Below are 23,268 nucleotides of genomic sequence, written 5' to 3'. Positions count from 1 at the left end.
AATACAACGGCTGGCAAGGGAACTCAGCTTGGGGCTAAAATAGAATCACCGTGGAAGGTGAAGGAAAACGCAAACGTGGCCAAAAAGGAAAAGCACATGCAGGAGCAGAGCGGAGCGGAATGCAAAATGGCAAGCACAAGAACCCAAAGAGAAGACAAACATACGATGGAATACAAAGTAACACTTCCAACCAGCAGGGCTCGCTTCTACTCAGCAGGAAGTAAAGGCGCCAAAATATAAAATAAGAAATATTCAGGAAAGAAAGGAACACAAAGCTCGCGTCAAATCTGCCATGCAAGGCCAAAAAACACAAAATGTTAAATTTCCCATGTTTTACATCAACAGCTTTTTACCCTTTTAATTATTTTCTATGATTTTTAGTATTTTAGGATTACAGTTTTAAATGTTATTTTTGTTATTTGTTCTCTAATAAATAGATATGATACAATATATTTACTGATATACTGATACCAATAACTTCCTTCTCTTCACAAGCGGCAGTAATGGTAACTGATGACTTTTTTAAAGTACTTTTTAAATGTATTCTAAGTGTACTTTGTGTACACCTGAAGGTAACAAGGATGCAACAAATTAGGATGTGACCAAGTGTGCCTGTTGATTAGTGCAAATAAAATATCACTACTACTATTACTAATACCACATGACTACTGTCAGGAGAACCAGAGTATAGAGGGGGAGGAGCCACCTGCTGTGGCCCAGCAGGGTGCACTGTATTCGGGCACACTCTCCTCACGGTCGGTGTGACGTCACAGAGGTCTCTGCCAAATCTTTTGCACTCCCAAGTGAGCTCAGGGGAACTTATCCTCACAGGCAGGAGATTTTATTATTATTTATATTTATTTTTATTTATTATTGTTTATTGGAGCTATTTTTAATGTTATCAGATTTATGAGTTTGACGCCCTCAACAGACGAATGGGAAACAAACCGGAGTCATGATTAAATAACACCACCATCACGTCTGTCCTGAAGCCTCGCCACCCAGGAGAGGCGCGTGTTTGTACGCCAGCCCGGCAGGTCCCGGGCGGAGGCACGCTCTGTAATTTTAATCCCGGCTCTTTGCTAAGCAGACGCTCGCTGGCCCTCGGCGATTCCCCGCCTCGCCTGCGGCGCTTCTCAATTCCCAGAGAAAACGTCCAGCCGAGGAAAGAGGCAGCCAACCAGCGAGCGGCTGAATCTTTTCCCACCGCTTGAGCCGCTACACCATGTAAAGCGAATTCCACATGCTCTTAATGCCTGACTTGTTCTTTATTCATGGCAGCGCTCCTCCACCGTGGATCTCATGATCAGGAGCATCTTCCTCAAGCATGCCGGCAAGTACACGTGCAAGGCCCACACCAGCGCAGACACCTTGGCTGCAGACGCACAACTACTCGTCAGAGGTCAGCTTCTACTGCTACTACTACTACTACTACTAGTACTACTGCTCATACTGCTACTACTAGTACATGTGCAAGGCACACACCAGCAACAACACCTTGGCTGCAGATACACGACTATCAGTGGTCAGCTTCTACTGCTACTACTACTACTACTACTACTACTACTACTACTAGTGCTACTTCTCCTACTACTGCTTCTACTACTCCTACTACTACTACTAACAACTTGGCTGCAGATACACAACTATCAGAGGTCAGCTTCTACTGCTACTACTACTACTACTACTAGTACTCATACTGCTACTACTAGTACATGTGCAAGGCACACGCCAGCAACAACACCTTGGCTGCAGATGCACAACTATCAGAGGTCAGCTTCTACTACTACTAGTACTACTAGTACTACTACTCCTACTACTACTACTACTACTACCATTACTACTCCTACTACTATTACTACTACTACTAGTACACATGCAGGTGCCACACCAGCTCTCAGCAGGACTATTACTATTTCCGGCCACAGGACAGAGAAATACAACTACTACTAGTACTAGAAGTGTAATATTACCAGAAGAAACAAATATTCTTACAAGACATAAGGTGGTACAGTAGTATTATACTGTGTGATAAGCTCTTCAATGAGTTGATATTATGATTTATTCTACTAAGCATGCAGTATATTTGACCTTTTCTGTGCATATTACTGCTACTGCATGCGCTGGTGACTGTACTGCAGTATTCGTGTTTCCTGAGATAGTATGTAGATTTCTGTAAGGTCATGTTATTTTTCAAGCAGTGGAAAAGATGGTGTCATGTGACGACCGTGGCTCCCCGAATGTTCTTTTTGTGAAGTCTGTCTCTGAATATTTCAGCGAGAAAGCCTCCCTCGCCCGCCTGAAGAGAATTTGTCTTAAGTGGATCCGACAGGACCTGTCATCTGCTGCGAAGCAAACTGGCTTTTGGTTTTGCCGGATGACGGGACTTTGTGGACGCTGATCAACGGACTCCTCATCAGTTTGCCGTAGTTTCATCCTCGTCGTTTTTTATCGTCACTTTCTATCGGGCACCTTGTGGGGGCGGGTGACACACTAGGTTGGCTTTCATGGAGAACGCCAGCTGTTCCCCCTGGAGTGCTCTGCTTTTCCTGCGCCTGCAGATTGCAGTGACTAAACAAGATGGAGGGAAACATATGTTCACTTTTATTGGTACAAAGCGAGCGCCGACATGTCGCCGTGACACCTAAACCCCCCAAACGTATCGGTCCAACAAGAGCTGGCCTGTTTTTGCAAACGACATTTTTAAATCGGACAACTCAGCCAAAGACCAGAACGTCGGAGCTCCGCCCAAGCGGTCGAACCGGAGGATGTGGGCAGCAGAAGGCTCTTCACGCCGTCTCCAGACCCTCATCCCGTCTGTCACGTTTGCTAAGCGTGAATGAACAGAACAGGACGCCAGATTTGTCCAATTCTTGCTGGACAAACGTGGTTGTTGGCTGCCAAAAATGTTCTATTCATCACAAAGTAGAAACATGAAGGAGTTGGACAGGAGGACAGCATGTAGCTGTGTGACGCTAAAGTTGCTAGCATTACATTTTAATATCATGCTAGGTTAGCTTATTCGCTGAAGTGTGACCCCATCTTTGTCTTTTTCATTCCTCCTCCTAGGTCCTCCCAGCGCTCCAGGAGTGGTGATCGTGGAGGAAATCAGCGACACCACCGCCACCCTGTCTTGGACTCGTGGCGTGGACAACCACAGTCCAATCAGCAGCTATCACTTACAGGCCCGCAGCCCTTTTTCCTTGGGCTGGCAAACCGTCAAAACCGGTAGGGGTGCACCATAATTATCAGGCCCATGTGAGGGAATTATGACATCATATTCATAACATTAAATATAGCTCCCATAAACAGTTACAGTAAAGTCTCGTTATATCGATATTCTCGGGAGTCGGAAAAAATACCGATATAACCGGACTATCCATATATCCAATCCTGCGCCGAACTGCATTAAAAGTGGGCGGATCTTTGATATGGCATGTAATTTTCTCCTTGAGTTCATGGATTGCGTATCTAGCATGCTTTTGTACTACAATAAATTTTGTACTACAGTAAATAAAAATAAACTTACGCTGTAGTGATTACCGGTTACCGGGACATATTCACCCCGGAACTATCGATAGGGAAGGTGTTGCCACCCGGAGGGGTAGGCGCGAGGGACGGGTGTTTTCCGCTGTGTGTGCTGCACTCTGGTGGTGGAAGTGTGAAAAATAAAGTTGACTGGAAGCAGCCGTTCGCCGTGTTCTTTTTTGGTATTGAAATCCTTAAGCAAAGATTGATTTAAGCTGCTTTTGTATCGATATAAGCAGACCAAATTGGCTGGCGGGAGATGAAAAGGGCATCGTAGTAACCGGATTATCATAATAACCATGTATCGTACTAACGGAGCTAATTATATCATAAAAGACTAGAAATTTGCCGGGAAATGAAAATAGTATCATAATAAGTAGTAATTCGTTTTAACCGATATCGATATAACGAGACTTTACTGTATTTGTAGTACCCGTACTGAGAGGGTGAGCAATTCAAGTTCTCCAGGAACAACAGAAAATTGCAAAAGTTTTGCCAGAGGCCTCAGCAAGCTGCTCCAAACCGTACTGTACTTACAGAAATACAGTGGAAATATGTTTTTTTTTGGTTTATTTTGCACATTGGAAGCCGATTGAACACAAGGAAGTTGTTGGACTGGAGCAAAAGTCAATTTTTAATGTCCCCACGAGAGTTGGATCGTGCTGCTAGTTAGAAGTTAACCTTTTTGGCCTCAATTAGAAGATGTGTTTGTGCCGCACTAAGTTCTGTGCGTCTTACTTTCACACAAAGAGCATCAATTAGCGTTTACAAGGGAGGAAAGTCCAGAGAGCGTGTCATCATGGCGGCGTGCTCTGTTTGCTTTAATTCAAGTCTTTTCTTTGGCTCTATTCATTGTAATTGCGGAGGTCCTCATGACGTATGAATGATGAACATTTGCCAGGATGGTCTCCACGTTGCTGGCGTAGGAACTCGCATGTCGCGCCTCAAAGGATTAGCAACGGCACTCGCAAACACGTTAGTCCGCCCTCGGGCCTGTCATTTATTTACCAAAGCTAAGCTCTGTGCAAGACAGAGTCAAAGCGGCTTTGCGCACGTGTCACCGGCTTTGGCTTTTTTCACAGCAGTAACAATGAAAGCGGGACGTGACCACCCGCTGTAAAGAATATGCAAAGTCAGAAAAGCGTCAGGAAATATTTAACGCTGCCTTTTGTGTTGTTTTGTTCTGCCGGCTCAGAAGGCTGGATTAAAAACGGAAACACCGGCTTTGGCTTTGTGTGCTACGTCTCATTCCCCCTTTCAACTTATTGAAGTTGCAACCCTTGTTGGCCCGATGGCAGACCCAGAGCCGGTGGCGGGGGACCTGGAGTCGGCCATGGCGGTGCAGCTCAACCCTTGGGTGGAATACGAGTTTCGAGTGGTGGCGAGCAACGCCATAGGAACTGGAGATCCCAGCGCACCCTCTAGAGGAGTCCGGACGAAAGAAGCAGGTACCCCAGTGCTAATGCTGCTACTTATTGTACATTACCATATTATTCATCATTCATGTCCATAACCCCAATAACCTGGGGGCCACAATCTTGATGTTGGATGTCAGATGTCTTCTACAATTTTATTCATGATATTGTAGTGGTAGGTTACCAGGACATAATTCACTGAACGATTGATAGGGGAGGTGTTGGCACCTGGAGGGGTGGGCGCAAGGGACAGGGGTTTTCCGCATCCTGTTGTGGTTGAGAGACGGCGCTTTCATGTCTTACGTAACAAAGAGTGCAAGTTAATTTTTGCAAGAAATATAAAGTTTTCTCCCAAATTCGACACTCCGCCTCAGACTCCAGTTCTTCTGCGCTTCACTGGTGACCCTGACAGTAGTCCCAAAGTGTTCTGAGCTACAGCGAACATGGCTACAAACGCCACCCTAAAATTGCTGGAGTTCTGGGAATCAGCAGTGGCGGCGTGGTTCGCACAAGCGGAGGCACAGTTCGCCGTCCGCGGCGTGGATGACGACGACTCTCGCTGCTACCATGTTGTTGCAGCGTTGAGCAGCTCGACGGCCGCTAAAGCGGTAAACTTCATCACCTCCCCGCCGGCCCAGCGGAAGTACGACGGTCTCAAGTCGCACTTGCTGAAGACTTTCGAGCTCTCTCGGCAAGAGCGTGCACGCCGGCTCCTGGACATTTCCAAGTTGGGAGACCGTAAGCCGTCGGAGCACATTGGTGCCTAATTTCCTCTTCATGGAGCTTTTCCTACGGCACATGCCCCCGCAGGTGCAAACCGCCATCACTAATACTGCAACCTCCGACCCGAGGACCCTGGCGGCCAAGGCAGACCTCTTCTTCTTGGCCGCCCAGCGCTCTACGCCCGGCCATCTGGCCCCGGTGCAAGCCAGCACATATTTAGTAGTGTCAGTAGTTTTGGTAGTGTACCTTAGAATCAGTTGGTGTTTCACCACTAGACACCCTCATCAAAGGGGGCCAACTGCAGTGTGATCAAGCCTGAGCTTATGTCTGATGCCCAATCATGAGTAAAGTGGTGTCTCAAAGGTGGGGGGTGATGTTGGGGGAACAGTGAGCTTGGCAGTAAAGTTCTGTCCCGCCCACAGAGTCATCACTCCACGCCCCGCCCTTGAATAAGGGCAGCATCCATTGGTGGTTGGATGATAGGTCCACTGATAGACCGCCCTTCCACTTGATCCACAGCCACTGGCTGCTTCTTTCAGCCACTTCTGAGACTGATCTCATTGGCTGTCCATGGATGCCAAGGTCTTTCATGAACCTGATAGTGGAGGAAGCCACAAAGCCTCTGCATCCTACTTCAGATGATAGACCTCGGCCCTCTGTCCACGTTGTTGAGCATCTGCTTCCAGATCTGCGTAGCACAGTTTCTATCATTCGTTCTCTTCAGTGGCATCCTCCCATGGAACCGTGATCTCTATGATGTCAGCCACCTTTAATGAAGGGGATCCTCCCATGGAACCGTGATCTCTATGTCAGCCACCTTTAATGAAGGGGATCCTCCCATGGAACCGTGATCTCTATGTCAGCCACCTTTAATGAAGGGGATCCTCCCATGGAACCGTGATCTCTATGATGTCGGCCACCTTTAATGAAGGGGATCATAGCAAAGTCTGGCTAAATGGCTAGCTGTCCAGCTTCTGGTTTGATATCGGGCTGGTTAGGCTGTTTCTGTTGCTCTCAAACAAACGTTGGCACAGAGATAGAATTGGCAGCTCTCGGGGGCAAGGAGTTGATCAGGAGGCGCCCCAATCTGGCCCACTCCACTTGTGTGTGAGATGAGATGGGATTTTTTTGCGATGAAAAAATAAATGGATAAGGGAGTTCAGCTCTGGAGGGCTGACCTCTACGTGCCTGAGGGTTTTATGTTTATGTGTGGATGTATATGCTAGGGATGTAAATAAGTCTTGACAGCTAACAAAGCGGGGGGGCATTGAGTGAAGTTGACATTAAGGCGAGGTACACCCTGGACTGGTGGCCAGCCAATCACAGGGTAACAAACAACCAATGAAGCTAACATGCATGTTGTTGGAATGTGGGAGAAAACCGGAGTACCCGGAGAAAACCCACACACGCACAGGGACAACATGCAATCTCCACACAGAGATACTGAAATGGAAATTTGAACGCCGATGTTTGCTATCTCCTGACTGTGTGGCAATCAAAACGGCAAAGTTGCATCCTTTGGTTTTTCACTAGAAAAGGTTTGGACACTCCTGTTTTTGGAAGCCAATGAATTGAGTTAGCATTCATGTTCCTTCCTTCTCCTTCCTCAGTGCCATCAGTGGCGCCGGCCAACGTCAGCGGCGGGAATGGCCGCAGGCACGAGCTGGTCATCTCCTGGGAGGTAGGTGGCATTCCGACGCCAGAAATAAATGTCACACTGACTGACAGTAAAGCTTCAAAGAAAGAATGAATCCCCTTTGCATGAATATTCTTATTAGTATTCTTACACTCTCATTATGTTTGAATAACAAAGTTACAGCCATTCATTCATTACATTCATTGGTCCCTGAACGCCTCTGTGACGGCCATGTTGGTTGACTCTCTCATTAGATGGCTGCCTCATTACATGACTGTATCATTACATGACTGTCTCATTACATGACTGTCTCATTACGTGACTGCCTCATTACGTGACTGTCTCATTACATGGCTGTCTCATTACATGGCTGCCTCATTACATGACTGTATCATTACATGACTGTATCATTACATGATTGTATCTTTACATGACTCTATCATTACATGACTGTCTCATTACATGACTGCCTCATTACATGACTGTCTCATTACGTGACTGTCTCATTACGTGACTGCCTCATTACATGACTGCCTCATTACATGACTGCCTCATTACATGACTGCCTCATTACATGACTGTCTCATTACATGACTGTCTCATTACATGACTGTCTCATTACATGACTGTCTCATTACGTGACTGTCTCATTACGTGACTGTCTCATTACGTGACTGCCTCATTACGTGACTGCCTCATTACATGACTGCCTCATTACATGACTGCCTCATTACATGACTGTCTCATTACATGACTGCCTCATTACATGACTGCCTCATTACATGACTGCCTCATTACACGACTGCCTCACTACATGGCTTTCTCATTAGAAGGCTGTCTCATTACATGACTGCCTCATTACATGACTGTCTCATTGCATGACTGCCTCATTACATGACTGTCTCATAACATGCCTGCCTCTTTACACGACTGCCTCACTACATGGCTTTCTCATTAGAAGGCTGTCTCATTACATGACTGTCTTATTACATGACTGCCTCATTACATGACTGCCTCATTACATGACTGTCTCATAACATGACTGCCTCATTACACGACTGCCTCACTACATGGCTTTCTCATTAGAAGGCTGTCTCATTATATGACTGCCTCATTACATGACTGTCTCATTACATGACTGTCTCATAACATGCCTGCCTCATTACACGACTGCCTCACTACATGGCTTTCTCATTAGAAGGCTGTCTCATTACATGACTGCCTCACTACATGGCTTTCTCATTAGAAGGCTGTCTCATTACATGACTGTCTCATTACAATGCTGTCTCATTACACGGTTGTCTCATTACCAGGCTGTCTCATTACATGACTGCCATATTATGTGATTGCCTCATTACATGACTGCGTCATTACATGACTGTCTCAATACAGTGATGATGAGAGGAGGTAAAGGAGTGTTCTCATTTGATGCTGCTATTCTCATCCCGATGAGGCTTTTAAGAGCAGCCATTTAGACCCACGCCAGTGTGGACGAACGGGACGGAGCGTGATCACGCAGCCTCGATAGGCTCAGCATCCCTAATGGACGCCCCCGTGGAAAAGCAGCAGCATTCTCAAGAGGTGCTGGAAGGAGGTCACGCTGTGTTTAGTCATTCATTCTGCTTTAATGGCGGCCATGCAGCTGCTGACCAGCTTCAGCAGATGATTGCAAAAAGACCTCCTTTAATGCCCACCCCCCATCCATCCATCACACACTAAGCATTTTCTCCTAAATGCGTTGAGAGGAAGCGTGGAGGTTGCAGAGCGAGGGCACTAAGAGGAGCTTGTCTTGTGTTTAGAGACACATCACTGCTTTAATATTTCTTAGCACTCACGGCTAAGACTCCAAACATTGCATTTCCACATATGATGATAACCATAGAAGCAGAAATGGAATTTATAGCAGCATAAAAAATCAGCTCTTGCGGCTCATTTGACATCAAATAATCAATACCACCAAATAAATATTAATTACCTGTACAAATTACTTATTCATGGAACTGGTATGTTGTATATGGGATAATATTTCACAGCACAGTCATGTTATCTCAATTACTTTTAGTCATAACGTTTATTTTTAGTCATGTCTATTGTTTATTTTTAAAATACAGTAATCCCTCATTTATTATTTATGGTTCCTCAGTAAGTGAATGACGGTAAGTAGGATGAATATTTGGAATATTGGAATATGGAACTGGAATATTTTGGTATTTGGATTTGCTAGGTTAATTGGCGACTCCAAATTGTCCATAGGTATGAATGTGAGTGTGAATGGTTGTTTGTCTATGTGTGCCCTGTGATTGGCTGGCCACCAGTCCAGGGTGTACCCCGCCTCTCGCCCAAATACAGCTGGGATAGGCTCCAGCACTCGTTTTCTTGCAAATTCTTGGTTGCGCTCTTCGAGGATCTCTTGGGACCAGAACGCCGCATCAACACCTTATTCATCAAGAAATATTGATTCTTATATATATATTACATGATATATATTCTTATACATATATATATATATATTTTTTTTTTTATTATGGTACTTTAAAAAGTACAAAGTGCAAATGCCCCCAAAGAAGCAATGACAAACAGATGATTCACAATTATGAATCTACCATGGATTTATTGGGAGCCGCTCCGACTTCTTATTTAGCTTCTTACTCTTCCTCTGGGACGGAATTTTCTATTCCATACATCTCCATGACCCACTAGGTGTGACACAGGGGGGCCCAGGGGGTCCAGCCTTGTCAGCACATTTGTCAGCTGTGACCCCAAACGCATCACCACATATTCAAATACAACACAGAAGCTACAAAGCTTTCATCTAACGCTGGTAGCGCAAGCTAGCATCAAACCATCTTTTTAATATGACCATTTCATCTCTGATCTTTGTGCGATTCCCCCAGAGCAGAAGGCAGTGGTATGATTCACAAATAATACCAACTTGAGTCTTTGCTCAACTTACAGATGTCATTGACGTCCAGAATGAACAGTTTTGGTCCCAGTATTGACCCCTGGGGTACTCCACATATAATATTTCAACTTGCAGATGTTTTTTCTCCTAGCTTATGCATTGCTTCCTCTTAGCTAGGTAGCTTTTGTCAGATCCATAAATACCGCAGCTGCACACATCTGAAACATTAAAACATGCAAAAATATAAGAAATCACGGAAGGGGCAAACACTTCTGTAGTTCAAGAAAAAAACTACCATTCATATTGTCATTATTATTTTCATGAACATCAGCCTCATTATGCTCCTTTTCCCCCATTGTTTCATTTTTTTTAAATTTCTAAATATTTTTTCTGAAATAGTATACATTTTCTTTTGCAATGTGACTTTATAATGACTTTATTCCCATAATAACCTGCCCAACCTAATTTGCAAATTTTCTTTGTCTCTCATGATGTTATAAGATACAAAAAAACATTTTTTGTCTATAATATTTCAACTTTATGCTGCCGTGATTTTCCCTCCATATTATCACATAATTCTCCAAAATTATGACTGTTTTCTCTTTAAATTACTATGTTTTTTCATATTTTGACTTGATTTAATGTTTGCTTTTTTAATTTTCACCTTTTAAAATAATCTGCAAACATGTCTGAGATGATATTTACACTTTATGATATTATAATAATAATAAAATAATCATATTATAACTTCTCCCAAACCAGCTTAATTTTGTATTGTTTGTTTCTTATAATATGATGACATTTTTCAACATAATTTGCCTATAATATTTAAACTCAATGCCAGAAAAATGACATTACTGTCTTTGTAATATTACAGGTTTATTCTGGTAAAATCTAATTTTTTTTCTTAATGGATTGTGTCTTTTTTCTTGTAATATTTTGGCTTTATTTTCATAAAATTACAGCGTTTTTTCATTTATTCTTGTAAATGTTTTTTGTTATTACTTTATTCCTGTAATATTTGGAATTTATCATAGCATAACTTTTTCAAACTATTTTTTCAATGAATTTGTTGTTTTGCTTGTTTTTCATCTATCATAACTTCTTTCTTTCATCTTAAATATTTCGACTCTATGCTCATGACGGGCTACAAGTGGCCCTGGGGCCGCACTTTGGACACCCCAGTTTGGCCGATTATCACAGTGTCTGTGCACCAAGTTAACAAGACTATTTGTTTTTTTATACTTTATCAGCTTATGTGCTGATTTAGTGATAAACGCCCTAAAGCTGCACGCCTGCCAGACTCAATCAATAATAAATTATGGCAAGAATAAAAACAACAGTATGAGTACAGAGAAATAAACGTGTCATTGATTAGCCTTCCTGTGGATGGTAATGAGCTGCTTAAAGGATTGTATATATTATATATATATTTTACAAAATCATGCATTATGAATGCATCATGAATGCATCATGAATGCATCATGAATGCATCATGGGGGGCACGAAGACCCTGCATTAGCCAGACCATACTCCAGCGTCGGTCAGCCTGAAGCCCTGCTCCTCCTTCCATTGAGAAGAGCCGGATGAGGTGGATCAGGCATCTGGTCCGGATGCGTCTTTATTGGGGCTGGACTAAACGATTCCTGTTTATTCCTGTTTTTGCTCTCCCGTGTTTTTTTTTCAATGTATACATTTTAAAAACCAAGAAGGAAGGAATGGAAATACTCGTAGCTTACTAGATGGGGGCTAGGCTTTGGTGGAAGTGGATTTGTATCTTATATTGAAGAAACACAAAAAGAACATCCCCGGATGCTTGTCATCTTTTCCTAACATGGACGGCAGTAAAAACGTTTTCATTAGCGGCACAGTGACAGCGCCTCACGCAGCCTCTAATCGACTCTTTGCAACGGCGGACGCCACCGACCGTAAAGCGCTGTGATTATTTTGCAAATGTTAAAAACTGTTGGAGCGTTTCGCTCAAGGCTTTGGAGGCAGCGACATCCATCAAGCCTGCCCCCCCCCCACCCCCCATTCCGCTTCACATGGTGTGACAGGTATTCCCAGGTAGGATGACAAATGTTAATGAACGCACCCCGTACGTGCTCGTTAAGTCACATTCAGGGACGGAATTTATGACTGAATGAAGCCGCTCAGAACCAAACAGCAACATCATTTTCTACCCGGCTCACTTCCTGTGTCCATTTTCTACGTGGCTCACTTCCTGTGTCCATTTTCTACCCGGCTCCATTTGCTACCCGGCTCACTTCCTGTGTCCATTTTCTACCCGGCTCACTTCCTGTGTCCATTTTCTACCCGGCTCACTTCCTGTGTCCATTTTCTACCCGGCTCACTTCCTGTGTCCGTTTTCCATCCGGCTCACTTCCTGTATCCGTTTTCCACCCGGCTAACTTCCTGTGTCCATTTTCTACCCGGCTAACTTCCTGTATCCATTTTCCACCCGGCTAACTTCCTGTGTCCATTTTCTACCCGGCTAACTTCCTGTGTCCATTTTCTACCCGGCTCACTTCCTGTGTCCATTTTCCACCCGGCTCACTTCCTGTGTCCATTTTCCACCTGGCTCACTTCCTGTATCCATTTTCCACACGGCTCACTTCCTGTATCCGTTTTCCACCCGGCTAACTTCCTGTGTCCATTTTTCACCCGGCTAACTTCCTGTGTCCATTTTCCATCCGGCTCACTTCCTGTATCCGTTTTCCACCCGGCTAACTTCCTGTGTCCATTTTCTACCCGGCTCACTTACTGTGTCCATTTTCCACCCGGCTCACTTCCTGTGTCCATTTTCCACCCGGCTCACTTCCGGTGTCCATTTTCCACCCGGCTCACTTCCTGTGTCCATTTTCCACCCGGCTCACTTCCTGTGTCCATTTTCCACCCGGCTCACTTCCTGTGTCCATTTTCCACCCGGCTCACTTCCTGTATCCGTTTTCCACCCGGCTCACCTCCTGTATCCGTTTTTCACCCCAGCTAATTTCCTGTGTCCATTTTCCACCCGGCTCACTTCCTGTGTCCATTTTCTACCCGGCTCACTTCCTGTGTCCATTTTCTACCCGGCTCACTTCCTGTGTCCATTTTCTACCCGGCTCACTTCCTGTGTCCATTTTCTACCCGGCTCACTTCCTGTGTCCATTTTCTACCCGGCTCCATTTTCCACCTGGCTCACTTCCTGTGTCCATTTTTTACCCAGCTCACTTCCTGTGTCCATTTTCTACCTGGCTCACTTCCTGTATCCATTTTAAACCCGGCTAACTTCCTGTGTCCATTTTCTACCCAGGTCATGCACTGGTTACTCCAGTGTGTTTCTTGTCATGTTCACTACTTCAGTCTCTTAAAAGGTTTAATTCAAGACTCTGTAATAGTAATACTATTTAAAAGGTTTTTGCACAAAGCTGCGTAAGAACAGGCTTCATAAAATATGAGTGCTCTTTAGCAAGGCATTTCATCCATGAATAAATGGAAGCATTCCAGCATCCATAAATTGCAGTATAATTGGATGAATTGCGGCACAGCTGCTGGAGGAGGACTTGCGTCTCATGAGGCGAGGCAAGGCGCTTTATGAGCGCGGCGGCCAAGTCGCCGTCAAAACGGCGTCCCCCAACACTCCCCCAAAAAAGCTCAACCTGTCAGGACGCGGGGAGACAAATGGCTGTGTAACGAGCGCCAGTAGGCCACATTTGGCTGCTTCCTGTCCACAGACCTTCTTCATTAACAGCTGCAGGCCATCACTGGAAACAGGAAGTGTCAATCCTTGCCTCCTCTCGACTTTGCAGCCCGTATCGGAAGAGTTCCAAAACGGGGAGGGATTCGGCTACATCGTGGCCTTTCGTGCCAACGGTACCCGAGGCTGGAAGGAAAAGATGGTAACGTCGGCGGACTCTACCACATACAAGTACCGCGACGAGACCTTCCCGCCGCTGACGCCCTTCCAGGTGAAAGTGGGCGTGTACAACAACAAGGGTGACGGGCCCTTCAGCCCAGTTGTCATCATCCACTCGGCAGAAGGCGGTGAGTGGAAGTTGTGTTGTTGGTACAAGTTTGGAAACACACACACACCGTGTCACCGTATGTGTGCACAGAACCCAGGGAGGCACCCACCAACGTGAAGGCTTACGCTCTTTCCGCTTCACAAATTCGAGTCACCTGGAAGCCGCCCAATCCCGGTCCTGGAAGACCAAAAGGATATGAGGTCAGAAGAACACTCATGCGCTCACTCGTGCACTTGCTCATGCACTCACTACTCTTGTGCCGAGTTAGCATCACTCATGCACCCAATGAGCGGGCTGTGCACTCATGCACGTACTCGTGCATCACTCATGCATTTAAGCTACTTTCACATTGGGTATATGCCCAATTCACATTAAGTTCTTATGTGGTTGTTCCCGAATAATGGTACTTCTGACGGAGGAGTTGGATTTGCCCCACAAGTAGGATGTAAGTTGGAGGAAAAACTGAAATGTGTAGGATTTTTAGGCAGGAGTTGAGCCAGGCTCTGGATGCTCAGGAGATGCTTCCAGACTACTGGACAAGAAGCAAATGTGATCAGGTAGGAGAGTACTTGGTATGTCATCTGGAAAGAAGAGATATGTTGGTGGAATGAGGAGGTCAAGGAGTGTAGTATACAGCGGAAAAAGGTTAGCTAAGAAGAAGTGGGACATGGAGAGGACTGAAGAGAGTAGGCAGGAGTACAGGGAGACGTATCATAAGGTGAAAGTGGAGGTGGCAAAGGCCAAACAAGAGGACTATGATGACTTGTATGCTAGGTTCAACAGTAAGAAGGAGATATGGATCTCCTCAGGTTGGCAAGGAAGAGCGACAGAGATGGGAAGGACGTGCAGCAGGTTAGGATGGTCAAGGATAGGAATGGAAGTTTACTGACAGATGCCAGTAGTGTGATTGGAAGATGGACAGAGTATTTTAAAGAGTTGATGAATGGGTTGTTCAATAGGATCCTAGGTGGTTAGGTGGTGAGAAGATGCCTCAGGAATGGAGGAGAAGTGTGTTGGTGGCCATTTTAAAGAACAAGGGTGATGTGCAGAGCTGTGGCGACTACAGAGGTATGAAGCTCATGAGCCATACAATGAAGTAGTTGGAGTTAGACTAAGGGCAGAAGTCAGCATCTGTGAGCAGCAGTATGGATGTGGCTTTCCCGAAAAGGTGGTTATCATTCCCAAAAGCTTCTTCTTGAACGTGCATTTTAAATCCATGTAACAATTGTAACGCTTCCATGGCTGGGAAATCTTACCATTATGAAGTATTCACTGAAGTCATCAAGAAGTAGTACACACAGTATAAACTGTATATCTTGTTACCAGGTGAGCTACTGGAAGGACACAGAGAAGGAAGACTCAGGCTGGAAGCAGAGAACATCAAAGAACGAGACATCCATGGTGCTCGGAGGACTGGAAGGAAACGTCCAGTACTCCGTCACCGTCAAAGGCTTCAACAGCATCGGCCAAGGTCCCGCCAGTGTCGCCGTCACGGCCAAGACCAGGAAGGCCCGTGAGTTCACCACTAAGATGGGACGTGGTCTCACCTTGTGGAGGCGCTCATGGTTCTTCTGTGGTTCTTCAGCTCCTGTGCAACCTCCAAGGAACCTGCTGTGGATCCAAGAGGGCAACAACGTGTCTTTAAGTTGGGACCAGGTCAAGGCCAAGGAGAACGAGTCTGAGGTCATCGGGTACATGGTGAGCATCTCTTCTAACAGCAAGTAGTGTTTTGTAGAGGTATTTATCGAGAAGAAGCTGCTCCACCTGCATGGTTTCAACATGGAGATGGGAGCAGCACGGGTGCTACGCCACCAACGGAGGAGGAGAGTGAAGAGCAGGATGAGGAGGATGAGAGCTGGCCCGCTTTCAACCTCCCTTGGCCGATGACCTCCAAGTTGCTCTGGGGAGGCTGGAGAGAAGGACTCGCGTAAAGAACACTGAAACATCTTTGAGCTCTGCTTGTTGCCATGGCGATTGAGGCTGCTTCCACAATTGACTTGATGGAGTCATTCATCAGTACTTCCACGTCCGTATGGTGGACACCAATGATGAACAAGTACTCAGCGTGTACATATGAAGGCCACCTTTAAAAAAAGATCATAGTAGCACACTGGAAGGGACGTTGCAAAGGAGGGAGAGACTCATCAGGAGGAGGAATCTGAGCTGCTTAGTTATCACTTTCCTTTTCATCGGAGCACATCGTTGCAGATTGCATCTTTATCCTTCATGAACGCTGCAGTTCATGAAACGTAACACCAAATATTATAACATGCAACGTCATAACACGGAACGTTGTAACGCAGAATGTTGTAACATGAACCATCACAACACCAAACAATGTTGTTACATGAAACGTCATAACATGGAACTTTTGATACAATAAGCCGTAGCATGAAACATTGTGGCTGCACGGCGGTCAAGTGGTTAGCACACAGGGCCACATAGCTAGGAGACCCATCATTAAAATTATTGATTGATAAAAGTATTGATTGGTGAAAGTATTGATTGCCGTGTGATTGGTGTTTGCAGGTGTTACTGAAGCAGGAGGGCAGAGATCACAACCAGGTGACTCGAACCATTAACCCGTCCACAACGCTGTCCCTTCCCGAGGGGGGCACGTATGTCATCGAGGTGCGAGCCCTCAGTGAGGGCGGGGAAGGAGCGGTCAGCTCGCCAGTGCGACTGGTCACCTCTTCTGGTGAGTTAACGGCAAGGCACCATGTGGCGGTTGCGTTCCATCGGGGGGTGCAGGGGGGGGGGCATTTGGCGTAATGAAGCAGTGAAAGCTGTTGTGTGACTTTTCTTTGGCTAATTCTCTTTTAATTAGCTCGCCCCCACACACACACCCCCGTCATAGCGCTCGGACAATTAACCTCCACTCGACAAGACAAGACGAGGAGCCAGAGGCTGTTTTGTCTTGGTTAAAGTCATTTCTTAGACGTTGTCACCGTTAGTAGTTTTACATTTTTATCTGTGACTTCAAAGCCTTTGGAGCTTTAAAGGATGAAAGGATGAAATGATGGGGGAGTAAAAGTCATGTAGAAGTATCATCTCACTTCCTGGACCACCTTTCATCCATCCCGAGCTAGATGAGCAAAATAGCAGGCTTTGCTACACGTCTTAAAATAGCTACAGACGTGGAAATTAGTTGTGTTTGGTGGTAAAGGTTTATTTACAGGGGTGTCCAAAATGGAGTTCAGGGGCCATTTGCAGCACATGGCTTTTTTTTTTTGGTCCATAGAAAATTTCACCAGAATGATGTTGTAATATTATCAGGGGAAAAAAATCATTTAAATGTGAAATATCAAAGATTTTTGTAAGTTGTAATTTTCTGAAAAGCAAACAAAACAAAAAAGTTGTCAATTTTGGGAAAGTATGTTACATAAAAAGTAAATTCACAATATCATGGGTAATAAAGTCGCTCATTTTCATTTATTTAATTGAATCATTCCAATAATAAAAAGTAGAAAAACTAGTAAAAAAAAACAACAGAAATGAAAAAAATGCAGTAATTAGCAAAAATAAATCTAAATATTAAGACAAAAAGTCGTGTTCGAACAAGAAAAAAGTTGCAATTTAATGAGAATTTATTTGAAATTACATCAGGTTGGCAATATGATTGCATAAAGTGACAATATTACAAGAACAACATTTACCAAGATTAATTAAACAGAAATATTTGGTAAATGTACAAACAATTACCCAACAATATTGTAAAGCAGGCTTCACCGCATATCATAAAGTGGATTTTCCTTGGACTATGTTCCTTTGCATCACCGTTACCTGTTTTCCTGTTTCCACCTTATATTATTTATTATTATATTATATTATATTTCCACCTTCAATGCTGAGTTTTGGGTCGGCTTTAGCTCCTCCCATTTGTCTTCTGTTATTTTTCCATGAGTGAGAGATTTTATCGAACAGGAAGTTTTTTAACCTCACTCAGCTGTGTGCTGTACGCTTTAACACCCAAAAGTTTTCATTTTCGTCATTTCCGTAACTCCGCCCCCCCTCCGCCCAGGTGTCCGTGCAAAGAGCGGCCATGGCTCGCTGCACGTCCGGGAATGGAACCCCATGTGGACGACGCTGCTCTTGCTTCTCCTGGTGCCTTCAGCGTCCTGGTGAGACGTCTCGTCGTGTTCTCCGGGCGAGAAAGCCTCGCCTGTCGTGCGCTCCCAGATTCCCTCAAGGCGTGGCCGGCACTTCCGAGGCCTTCCGAGGAAGCTGGGCCGGGGAGGAGTCATCCTGTTTAGTTTGCTCTTTTTGTCCAACATCGCTCGTGTCGTGCTGTCGTGTTTCGTGCGACGAGAGATTTCTTCCATCTTTTTTTTTTTTTATTCCTTGTCTGGTCGAGCGGCGACGCCAGGGCTGCGCGGCGTGAACAATTCCTGGAAATCTGCAATGGAAGAACATCCGGGATGGACCTTTTTCATCTGCAGCCACCCCCCTAAAACCCCACTTTTAGCTGGCCGACGAGCCGAGCAGCAGGAGACTCAGTAGACAAGGAGTGCTTTTTTTGGTAGGTTTTTCTAAGGAAGTGTGTTTTGTACACGGTGGTACCTCTAGACAAGAAGAAGTGGCGTATATCGGCTTTCTTTCTGGCTTGGTTTGGTGGATGTGTGGAAGTAGGTGGCCGTCAAAGGTGCACAACTTAGAACCAGTGTACCGCCCCCTGGTGGCAAATAAATGTCATGTCTATTTTTAAGTCCTGTCTTTGTAGTTTTTGCAAATCAATCTCGCGATGCAAGACGTTTGCTTGATTGACGTCTCCTAGACCACAAAGTTACAGCAAGACATCCTCATCCGCAAACTCATCATCATCTGTGGCCTCATCCACATCCTCATCAGCATCATCCTCATCTGTGTCATCATCCACGTCCGCATCCTCATGTGTAGTCTCATTTACGTCCTCATGCTCATCTGTGGCCTCATCCATATCCTCATCAGCATCCTCATCTGTGGTGTCATCCACATCCTCATCAGCATCATCCTGTATCCTCATCCACAGCCTCATCCACATCTTATCTGGGGCCTCATCCACATCCTCATGAGCATCATCCTTATCTCTGTCATCATCCACATCCTCATCCTCATCTGTAGTCTCATTTACGTCCTCATCCTTATCTGTGGCCACATCCTCATCCGCAAAAACTCATCATCTTCTGTGGCCTCATCCACATCCTCATCAGCATCATCCTCATCTGTGTCATCATCCTCATCCTCATCTGTAGTCTCATTAACGCCCTCATGCGGATCTGTGGCCTCATCCATATCCTCATCAGCATCATCCTCATCTGTGGCTTCACCCACGTCCTCATCCTCATCTTTAACCTCATCAGCATCATCCTCATCCACGTCCTCATCCTCATCTGTGGCTTAATTCGAAACCTCATCTTTGGCCTCATCCACATCCTCATCAGCATCATCCTCATTTGTGGCCTCGTCCACGTCCTCATCTGTGGCCTCATTCAAAACCTCACCCTCATCTTTGGTCTCATCCACATCCTCATCTGTGGCCTTATCCACATCTTCATTCGCAACTTCATCCTCATCTGTGGTGTCATCCAAATCCTCATCGGCATCATCCTCACCTGTATCCTCATCCACGTCCTCATCCACATCTTATCTGGGGCCTCATTCACATCCTCATCAGCATCGTCCGCATCTGTGTCATCATCCATGTCCTCATCTGTAGTCTCATTTATGTCCTCATCCTCATCCGTGGCCACATCCTCATCCGCAAACTCATCGTCATCTGTGGCCTCATCCACATCCTCATCAGCATCATCCTCATCTGTGGTGTCATCCACATCCTCATCTGTGGCTTCATCAGCATCATCCTCATCGGTGGCCTCATTCAAAACCTCACCCTCATCTTTGGTCTCATCTGTGTCCTCATCCTCATCAGCATCATTCTCATTCGTGCCCTCATCTGCAACCTCATCCTCATCTGTGGTGTCATCCAAATCCTCATCGGCATCATCCTCACCTGTGTCATCATCCACATCCTCATCCTCATCTGTAGTCTCATTTATGTCCTCATCCTCATCTGTGGCATCATCCACATCCCATCTGTGGCCTCATTCGAAACCTCATCCTCATCTTTGGCTTCATCCGCATCCTCATCAGCATCATCCTCATCTGTGGCCTCATCCACATCGTCATCTGTGGCCTCATTCAAAACATCCCCCTCATCTTTGGTCTCATCCACATCCTCATCTGTGGCCTCATCCACATCCTCATCCGCAACCTCATCCTCATCTGTGGCCTCATATGTCCCCTTATCATCCTCATCATCCTCATTCAGGTCCATTCTGCCAGGTCCAATGAGATGTCCAGCGGTGTTTTGGAGTTCCCAGCTAGCTGCTACCGTGTGGACCTCATGGGATGGGACCTGATCCAGGAAGGACTAACATGAAAATGTTTGGGTATTTTAGTTCACGGTTTAGTTCAAGGGTGACAGCGTCGTGGTGGACCTGCTGGATGTAAACCATGGCTACTTTTATACACACACTATGCTAATGCAGCGTATGTTCATTATTCATACGCTGTCTGTTGGCATGTGTGATTTATGATAATGGATCATTGGGTCTGCAAGGGGGAGGCCATTTTGGTTCTGAGAGCCACGAGCGAGTGTCAGCAATTAAACCCCCCCAGGTTAATGTGTGTGTGTGCTAGGTTACACATGATACAAAGTGTGTGAGCGGTTATGGAAATAGTTTGGATATTTTCCACCACTGGAAGTCTTCCTCTGAAGGAAGCTGGCCGCAGTCCAATACGCTGTCTGCCCAAGGCACCGCATGATGGCAAGATTCCATTTCTCTTTCTTGTGTCTCTTCTATACCGAGACAAGAACCCAGCTGGTTTTAAAAGATGACTGAGGTATTTTAACTTAGCTTAGCTTAGCTTAGCTTAGCTTAGCTTAGCTTAGCTTCTATTCATCCTTGGAACTCAGACTACAAACAGCATGGCTGCTGTGAGGGGGGAGGGGGCATGATGATGGGGCTCATATCAGACCAACACCATGCTCATTGTACCATACTGATGATACCACCATCATGGTGATACAAATCTAGTGATAATACTGCCATACTGATGATACCACCAGCCTGATGATACCACCAAAGTGATGATACCACCATAGCGATACCATTATAGTTATGATACCACTATACTGATGATACCACCATAGTTATGATAGCACCATAGTGATACTAGCATAGTAATGATAGCACCAAAGTGATAGCACCATAGTGGTGATACCACCATACTAATGACACAACCATAGTGATAACATTATAGTTATGATACCACCATACTGAAGATACCACCATACTTATGATAGCACCATAGTGATACTATAGTGATGAGAGCACCATAGTGATGAGAGCACCATAGTGATACCATAGTGATGATACTAGCATAGTGATACCACCATAGTGATGAGAGCACCATAGTGATACCATAGTGATGATACTAGCATAGTGATACCACCATAATGATGAGAGCACCATAGTGATGATACCATAGTGATGATACTAGCATAGTGATACCACCATAGTGATGATAGCACCATAGTGATGAGAGCACCATAGTAATGATACCATAGTGATGATACTAGCATAGTGATACCACCATAGTGATGAGAGCACCATAGTGTTGATATCATAGTGATGATACTAGCATAGTGATACCACCATAGTGATGAGAGCACCATAGTGATACCATAGTGATGATACTAGCATAGTGATACCACCATAATGATGATAGCACCATAGTGATGAGAGCACCATAGTAATGATACCATAGTGATGATACTAGCATAGTGATACCACCATAGTGATGAGAGCACCATAGTGATACCATAGTGATGATACTAGCATAGTGATACCACCATAATGATGAGAGCACCATAGTGATGATACCATAGTGATGATACTAGCATAGTGATACCACCATAGTGATGATAGCACCATAGTGATGAGAGCACCATAGTAATAATACCATAGTGATGATACTAGCATAGTGATACCACCATAGTGATGAGAGCACCATAGTAATGATACCATAGTGATGATACTAGCATAGTGATACCACCATAGTGATGAGAGCACCATAGTGATGATATCATAGTGATGATACTAGCATAGTGATACCACCATAGTGATGAGAGCACCATAGTGATACCATAGTGATGATACTAGCATAGTGATACCACCATAATGATGAGAGCACCATAGTGATGATACCATAGCGATGATACTAGCATAGTGATACCACCATAGTGATGAGAGCACCATAGTGATGATAACATAGTCGTGATACCAGCATAGTGATAAGAGAGCTTGTGTAGAATAGGGGGCTCGGCATGCAGCCCTGAGGAGTGCCGGTGCTGAGGCTGAAGTCTGTGGAGACATTAGGTGTCATGTTCACCACCTGGGGGCGTCGCGATCCAGAGGCAGATGGATTCATTTCTTGCATCATAAAATCAGCAGCTTTCTCGTTCGCGGTCACTTAACAAGCGAGCACTGACCTTTGAACTCACCTTCCCGTGTAGCCTTGTGTATTGTTTTCACCCAAGAAGAAAAGTGACTTTTTGCACTCTGGAGCAGCTGCCTCCACTCAACACGCTTGTTCTATTTCTGTTCCACACCCTCCTCATCCTCATGGAGCCTGTTTTTTAATTATGCATCAACAACACTCCTGCTGGAGACACTTATTTGTCTTTTCGTCCATTTCCATAAAAATCCACGCAATACACAGGAACATGAAACTTTATGTCCAAGGCCAGTCACTGTTGCTTTCTCGTAGGGGCGCATGATAAATATCATACTGAATTATGATGCCATACTGATAAATAAAAAATATCTCTGATAATCAATAATTAAATTACCTGTCATGTTGCCCATCTTCCACAATCCTGAAATGAGACATGAACACATCCTTCCCTTTTTTGTGTTCTAAAGATATACAAACAGATAAAAAGAGACAACTAAAAATGCACATCAGAGACACACCTATTCCACCCCCAGCGAGGCCCCGTGTTGGGTGGATGGA

At 45.0% G+C, this 23,268-nt stretch overlaps 1 protein-coding gene across 2 annotated transcripts in view; it reads left to right on the top strand.

Annotated features, from left to right (window-relative positions):
• Positions 1-18,898, top strand: part of cntn5 (contactin 5) — an 87,220-nt gene extending 68,322 nt beyond the window's left edge. For both annotated transcript variants that reach the window (XM_058079846.2, XM_058079845.2), the window contains exons 15-24: positions 1,282-1,402; positions 3,070-3,228; positions 4,827-4,976; positions 7,277-7,347; positions 13,996-14,230; positions 14,302-14,411; positions 15,538-15,724; positions 15,797-15,909; positions 16,741-16,909; positions 18,233-18,898. In XM_058079846.2, the coding sequence (XP_057935829.2) occupies positions 1,282-1,402; positions 3,070-3,228; positions 4,827-4,976; positions 7,277-7,347; positions 13,996-14,230; positions 14,302-14,411; positions 15,538-15,724; positions 15,797-15,909; positions 16,741-16,909; positions 18,233-18,336 (1,419 nt within the window). In that variant the 3' untranslated portion in view covers positions 18,337-18,898. The remainder of the gene's footprint in view (positions 1-1,281; positions 1,403-3,069; positions 3,229-4,826; positions 4,977-7,276; positions 7,348-13,995; positions 14,231-14,301; positions 14,412-15,537; positions 15,725-15,796; positions 15,910-16,740; positions 16,910-18,232) is intronic.
• Positions 18,899-23,268: the final 4,370 nt, after the last annotated feature.

This window comes from Doryrhamphus excisus, linkage group LG8, assembly GCF_037039965.1.
Source record: "Doryrhamphus excisus strain RoL-2023G ecotype Guam linkage group LG8, RoL_Dexc_Guam_v1.1, whole genome shotgun sequence".
In the NCBI taxonomy this organism is placed as follows: domain Eukaryota; kingdom Metazoa; phylum Chordata; class Actinopteri; order Syngnathiformes; family Syngnathidae; genus Doryrhamphus; species Doryrhamphus excisus.
This window is presented reverse-complemented; position numbering and strand designations above follow the sequence as displayed.